This window comes from Eupeodes corollae, chromosome 1 (genome assembly GCF_945859685.1).
Source record: "Eupeodes corollae chromosome 1, idEupCoro1.1, whole genome shotgun sequence".
Lineage (NCBI taxonomy): Eukaryota > Metazoa > Arthropoda > Insecta > Diptera > Syrphidae > Eupeodes > Eupeodes corollae.
In genome coordinates, this window is record NC_079147.1 from 231,351,414 (window position 1) to 231,359,457 (window position 8,044).

General features: G+C 32.0%; 1 protein-coding gene across 1 annotated transcript; it reads right to left on the reverse strand.

Moving 5' to 3' along the window:
- Positions 1-7,188: 7,188 nt before the first annotated feature.
- Positions 7,189-7,778, reverse strand: LOC129940392 (general odorant-binding protein 56d-like). Its single transcript, XM_056048707.1, has 2 exons — positions 7,620-7,778; positions 7,189-7,553 (listed from the first exon to the last, which is right to left on the reverse strand). The coding sequence occupies exons 1-2, from the start codon at positions 7,671-7,673 to the stop codon at positions 7,218-7,220; spliced, it is 390 nt and encodes a 129-aa protein (XP_055904682.1). The 5' UTR covers positions 7,674-7,778; the 3' UTR covers positions 7,189-7,217.
- Positions 7,779-8,044: the final 266 nt, after the last annotated feature.

The window sequence follows — 8,044 nt, forward strand, 5'->3', positions numbered from 1 at the left end:
CGACAACTATCCGTTTTATAAAATAAATAAATTAGTTGAAAACTAGGGTCTAGTGACTTCCATGATTTAAGAAAGGAAGAAATCTATCTTGAAAAACGACACAGGAAGACAAGGAGCCGGTGTGTTGGTATTGGGACCAATCACCTATTAGGGGAACGTGGAGCTGGATTTCAATAGCTTTAAAATGACAGCACGTTAACATCTATTCTGAAACGAACAGTTTTGTGAATTATTTGGTGGACAACGATGGACTTTCCAAGCAAATAATGCCTCAATACATACCCCACGGACAACAAAAGCCTAGATTCAAGGGACAAATGTGAAACTATTACCATGGCCTTCATATTCTCCTGACCTGAACATCATGGAAAACGTGTGGGGATGGCTTTCGTGAAAAGTCGGAGGACAACAATACAAAAAAAAACCAAGAGATTATTTAAGCCATAAAACGATCTTGGGCCCAAATTTTGCTCAATTATCAAACACGTTATTTGAAGTAATTCAGGAATCAAAAGGCAACTCACTTTACTATAAACAATATTTAAATCTATATTCAATAAAGTATTTGACCTTCGGAAAAACCGCCATTGCTTGTTTTTATCAACTTAATCAAACATATTGTTTTGAAATACAAACCTAATAAATACCCCATTCATTCCACATTTGGGTTTTTTCAAAAATATCTAATTGCTTCAAAAATAACGTCAAATAAAAAAAGAAACAAGTGAATTTCAACTTTACTACAGATGAATTTTCCAAAAAAACACTCCTATTTTTGTTTTTGTCCTAAATGAACAAAACTCTGATCGAAAGCCTTTTCACTGCCTTTAAATGTAGATATACAATAAATCGTGTGTGTCAACTTTCACCCAATTATTTGCTTTAACTTTTGCACACTTTTTCCATCACTTGTTTACTTCAGGAATTCATATTTTCTATGCTTGTCATCTATCAGTGTTAGCCTTGATGTCAAACACAATTCATCTTTTATTTCATAAACCCTCGTCAGTCTATAATGTCATCATCATAATCATCATCATCATCATCCGAACTGTCACAGGTTTTTGCTGGTGCGTCTTTGTTTATTTGTTTTTGATTTCGATTTCTTTGTCGTGCGGAAAAAAGGTATAATAATGTAGACACGCTTTTACACTTTCGCGCCATAGGGATTCTCGCCGTTTTAAATTGTTTCTCTTGGGATGATTGCATCCCAAACCCAATCCCAAGTCCAAGCAACCGACCTTGAACCTTGAACATCGCTATTTCCAATATACACAAATAATTTGGTATCTTTTCAAGAAAGGAATCCGAAACATTTTAATTAACAAAATTATTTTGTTGTGAACTAATTCAGTGAACCGATAATAAATTCCCTCTTCACCCGACTCGCCGCTTGCCGGAACAACGAAACGTCGTGCGTCGTCGTCGGCGGTGCCATCTACCGCGTTTCTTTTTGAATTTAATTTTATTTCGGGTCATATTCTGTTTTGAAACTTTAATTGGGATATTTATGGGTTTAAATTTTGTTTTTGTTTATTGGATCTCTGAGGAAAAGTAAAGATGGGAATGATTTGTTGACAGGGATGACATGTCAAGTTTTTATTAAGTAAAAATATTTTCTTTAAAAAAAAACAATACTTTCTTAAAAACAACAGGAAAAATGACAATAAAACCACCAAAATATTAAATTGTGTTTAAATAACAATAACGAAACATGTTTTAGAAGTTGACAGGTGGTGACAAAGCTCGGCACTGTGTGTGAATTTTCGTTACCAAATTAAATGATTTATCGCTGTAAGGCATAATAATTGTTGATGGGCAAAGAAAATTATTAAAAAACGTTGCTGTATAAATCAAATTTCGCAACTAAAATTATGTTTGTGGATTTTTTCGTACTTTGACATTGGTCGTAAATCAATTTATTGACAATGTGACCAATTTATTCTTCTTCTTTATTCATTTTTCTGTTTACTTTCAGTAAATATAACATTTTCAAATTTAAACTTAAAAATCATCAGTTCTGAAACTAAATTAAATTTACTACTAGAATTTTGCTGCGGTTTTTAAAAATATATTGTTGTTATTGATTGACAGGATTGCTAACTGACCAGGAAAATGTTTTTTTCAGAAATTGTATGCTTACTTTTCAATTGTTAAAAAAAAATTATGTAAGGGAATTGAAGAAAGTCAGAATGCGTTTAAAACATTTTATACAAAAATTAAGTGAAATGAATCCAATAAGAAAATTCTGTAACGCCAAACAAATGGTCAAAATGAGGAATACAAGTTAAATAATCGATGTTGAATAAACAAATTATATTTACTTTTTTCACACTAATTCTTAACGCTACGTACAACAGCCTTCAACTTTTTTTCTCAGAAAGTTTCAAAACTATAAGCTCATGTTTTTTTGTAAACTGTAGATACGACAATATTTTACTACGGCCATTTTGAAAAGCAATACAAATTCCGAAATGCAGTTCTCTTCGATTTTTTCCGCAATTTATTTATACATAACTAGCTGACCCGACCACATGGGCATCACCATCTTTTTTTTTAACATAGATGGAATTTGTAAAAAAATTGTCGATCTTCATGCCTGATTTTTTACTACCGTTGAAATTAATATTTACGAACAAAGAAGGAAACTTTAAGGCTGGTATAAAAATGTACTGGTTTTAAGATGTGAATGGGAAGGACTTTCAACACAAGTGATGAAAATTTTAGTACAGTTGATGTAAACAAAAAGCAGAATTAAATTTAAAATTAAATATTATTTTTATTAACTTCCCATAGGAAGTCAAATTGAAAATTTTGACATTTCTCGACGTTTCAAGGTCCCTAGAGTCGAAATAAAAGATTTTTAGAAAGATGTCTGTGCGAGCGTGTGTACGTACGTTCGTACGTCCGTACGTTCGCGACGTTTTTTTCGTAGTCCATAGCTCAAGAACCAGTAGAGATATCGAAGAGAAAAATGCAGAAAGGGCTCTCAAGATAATTGGTGTTTTTTTTATACCATAGCAGTTTAAAAAAAGGTGAAAATTTTGGTTAACCCTAAATATCTTACGAACCAAAAACGCTAGAGACTTGAATTAAATTTTATATAAAATATTGTAACGTGATATCAAAGAAGTAAATATATTTTTTGAAAAAAATCCATTTAACGGTTTTTCTTATAAATCAAAAAAAAATTGTCACCTCCAAAATTTTACGACTTAAATATGATTTCATCTCCAAAACAATTTTGTGCAACGAAGAATAATGTTTTTGACATCTGATAAAATTTTGAGAAAAATCGAATTGACAGATTTTTTTATAAAAAATAAAAATCTAAAAAAAACATTATTCAAAGTTGGTAAAAATTGAATATCAATTCAAATATCTTTTCAAAAACTTGAAATTTAGGCTTTAAACTTAGTTCATCTTATAAGAAATATTGTTTTCAACATTCTTAAAATTTTGAGAAAAATCGAAGTGACTGTTTTTTTACCAAAAATAAAAACCTAAAAAAAATGAATAAAAGTTGGTATAAATTAATTTTCGACTAATATATCTCTTCAAAACTTTGAGGTATTGGATTTACTTTAATTTTGTCTTTCAAAAAATATTGTTGTCAATATTCAGTAAGATTTTGAAAAAAATCGAATTGACAGTTTTTTTACAAAAAATAAAACAAAAATAAAAAAAAAAACAATACTAAAACTTGGTGAAAATTTACTTTCGACTCAAATAGTTTTTCAAAAATTAAAAATATTGGCTTCAAACTTATTTTATTTCACAGAAAATATTGTTTTCGATATTCAGTAACTTTTATTTAAAAATCCAACAGTCCTTTTTTTATAAAAAATAAAATCTACAAAAAATAGTACACAAATTTGGTAAAAATTGATACGAGTACATATAGACAAACTTTTAAGTGTGGGTCTCATCCCAGCCTCTTTTTTAAGCTTGTAATAAATGAATATATTACAAAGTTTTTAGTAGACAACATAAGACAGTTTAATTTATAACGCGGTTTTCAACAGGGATGCTACAAAAATATAGCCACAGGTACAGCAAATAACGCCATATTTCTTGCCCCTTTTTTGACATTTCTCTTCAGTAAGGTAACCGATCCAACAACGAGTCAAAATTATTAAAATTTACTACCGAAATTCGGAGTCAGTGTCCTCAACGTTAAGAGCACTAAGACCAATTTATGCTCTTAATAATCGTCCTATAACAGATCAACAATTGAGGGTCTAATGGAAAAATTTGAATCCAGAGGCACAGTACAAAATGTTCCCGTGCCAGTGAGACTCGTTTCCGGCTGAATAACTTAGTCAAAAAACAAAAAATGTGGTATTGGTCAGGCAGTAATCCACACGTACTCAATGAGTCATCATGGCATCCCGAAAAAATTACGGTGGTTTATAGGCCGTCAGCGTCATTGGGCGGTAGTTCTTCCGTGCTGATCAAGACTGGCTCGTTGGGATCGCTACCGTTCAATTATCTGAGTATTTTTGGCCCCAATTGGATGATATGGACTTGGGGGACATGTAGTTTCAGCAGGACGGCGAGACAAGCTATACTCAGCGAATGTCACAGTTAATTTATTGGAAACAAAGTTTGGAGAAGGTGTTATCTAACTAAATGGTTCAGTCACTTGGAACCCAGAACTAGAGCATTTCCTGTCTGGCAACGTGAAGTCTATGGTCTATGCCATCAAGCTAGCTACGAATATCAAACGTGAAACTGCAGCAATATCGGCTGATTTATGCTTGAAAACCGTCGCAAATTGGGTTAAGCTTCTGAACTTCTGCAAGCGTGCCGATGCATGGTGGCCATCCAAAAGAAATCGAGTTAGATACATAATGGCATCAAACGTACTTTCACAAAAATAAATATTTTCATTGTAGCGCTCTTATTGAACCCTGTAACCTTTTGAAAGGTTTGTTAAAATCTGATGGTATCATTGGAATTCACTATTTACTTCAGTCGAAGTAGCACGTGGTCGGCTATGCAATTAAATTTTAACTTATATGAAACGCCATCTATTGAATACATACTGAATCAAGTTAACTGATGTCACCATCTGTTAGAATCGTTTGGAACTAACAGATAATTGATGTGACTGTCAAATAATTGACAAATTATTTGCAATAAAATAAAATTGCGATCATAAATTGAGATGCATGCTATCCTATCATTCAAATTGGATCAAACTGAACACGGTGCACATATTTGATTTGAATCGGGCAAGTAGTTCTTAAGCCCATCGCGGAAAAACAACGTGACACTTAATTTATATAAATAAGATAAGGTCATTCATATGTGTGTGAAAAAAGTTTTATTTTCAAGAGCTCGCTTTTTGACAGCTGTCACTTTTGAAGCTTTGACATTTTGACAATAAATTGACAATTACAAACCACACCATAACCGTTCAAATTCACAGAGACAAATAACTTTGGAACAGCTATTGGTAAAAAATAAGATATTTTACCTGATTCCTTAAAACCAAATATATTGTCAACCTTACACCGTTAATGGCAAATATACCAATCTTTCACAATCAAGTTGATTGACAAATTATTTTCAAGAAGCTTGCTGAATATCTGTCTATACATTATAAGAGATAAGTACAATTTATACCAACCTTTTAAACATTTATATATGTATAACTTATTGATTGTCAGATAACTGAAAGATAATTATCTGCCAGAAAATAAAATTATGACAACTTTTTATTAAACATTAACTTTCGATCAACTTAAAGCAATCTTAAACTCTTACACTTTTTTTCAAAAACGTCATTTCTAAAATCGCTTTAAAATTGCCTTACACAATTTTTAGGTACATAAAAGTTAAAACAAAAAACATGTGCAATTCAAAAAATAGTCTAAGGGTGTTAAATCGCACGATCTAGTTGGCCAATTGGCCGGTCCCGAACGTGAAATAAAATGTTCATCAAGCTCGCATTTCAATAAGTCCATTGTTGCGCGTGCTGTGTTTCATGTGGCACCGTCTTGTTGAAACCACAAGTCAAGCTCTATTGCATTTTGGGCAAAAAAAGTTGGACATCATCTCACGTATAGCGCTCACCATTCACAGTTACGTTACAATTCGTATCATTTTTGAAGAAGTACGGTCCAATGATGCCACCAGCCCATATACATACACCGCACCAAACTGTGACTTTTTCTGGATGCATTGGTAGCTCTTCAATGCTTCTGGCTGATAATTACTCCAACATCGACACATCGACAAGTCTGCTTATTAACGTACCCATTAAGACACAAATGATCTTCGTCGCTGAACACAATTTTTCGGTAAAAAAGTGGATCTTCGGCCAACTTTCCGAGAGTCCATTCACCAAAAATTGTACGTTGCAGTAGGTCAGTCGGCTTCAATTCTTGTACCAGCTGTATTTTGAAAGGCAATTTAATCCTTCCGCAACATTTTCCACGTTGTTGAGTAACAGAGGCCCAATTGCTGCGAACGTCGAAGAATCGATAATTGATGGTCATCATTAAGACTGTGGCCGATACAGCTGCGATATTTTCTTCAGTTCGCACTCTACGTAAGCGTGTTGGTGGTTTAATGTCCAACAATGTAAATTTGATGCGACATTTTGTCACAATAGCCCGAATTCAAGGGGTCGATTAAACTGACCATAAAATTAAAGAAGAGCGCGATGAATTTTCTTAACAGAATACGCATTTTGATAATAAAATTCAATAATTTGCAAGAGTTGTTCGTTTGTAAGACTCATGGTTAAATTATAGACTAAACTAAAGATGGTTGATAATAAAACAAAACACGGAACGTGAGTAATATTTTTAAACCAGTGTTACCAAAAAGATAATAGCTAAAAAATCACCGTTTTAAAATTAATCTTCTGAACACAACGAATAAGTATTTGACGATAAAATTGTAAAATCTAGGAACAAAATATGGAAACCCTTCGAACAATAATTGTTAAAAGAAGCTATTTTCAGAGCACTAAAAATATATGTATGTAATTTTTTAAGTTCTTACAATCGCCCCTGCTTGTGAGAGCCTTATGCGTTTTTTAACCGATAATGACAAAGTAAAGTTAAAATATGTTTAATAAAATTTTGAATGACAGAATTTCCACGAATTCTGGATCGTAAAAAATTCTACATAATTTTATGATTTATAACACTAATCAATGTAACACAAAGAAAATTTAATGTTTTTTGATTTTTGCAATCAATTTATTGTCTTACATGTTTTTCGTAGTAGTTATCGATACAATTGAAAACTTCATAACCACACTCACAACGTCCACTTCCCTTAGCACTATCCTTACACACGTCCAAAGCCAAGACCATATCGAATTTTTGTTCCATTGTATAATTCTTCTTAGCTTCTTCATACTTCAAATTACAACCATCAATCAAATTCATAGATTCCACAATACAAGCTCCGAAACATTTCATTTTTGGACTAATTTTTCCCAAAGTACTTCGATTAAAAAACATTTCGGCGTCCTTTTCCGTAATTCCCTCATTTTCGAAACAAGTTCGCATTGAAGACGAAATAAGTAGGATCTTTAAAAAAAATGTATTAATCAAATTATAAACTTTTTTTAAAAGCTGTGAGACGTAAGTATTTACCTGAGGCCCGAACAAAATTAAAGCCAAAACTAATGCAATTAATTGAATAGGCATATTACCAATGCTAATTTAATATACTCAAAGCTGAAATAACGTTGAAATGGGAATGGAAGTTTGCGAAAGCATTTAGAAGCTAATATACAATTTATTACAATGAGGTTCACCTATACAAAACTATAATTGATCTGTTTCTTTTTTGTTGTAATTTGGAAAATAAAAGCACTAACATATTTAATGGGCTTTTTTTCTGGACATGCAACAATGCATAGCAGCGGAAACTATTTATTTGAACTGATAGTTGTTGCTTTTGTATAGTAGCAAATAATATCATTTCAATTCTTATAATATTTAATTATTCGTATACTAATACAAATTTTCTAACAGCCGATTTCTTGACAAAGTTTCAATCCAATTTTTAAAATAAA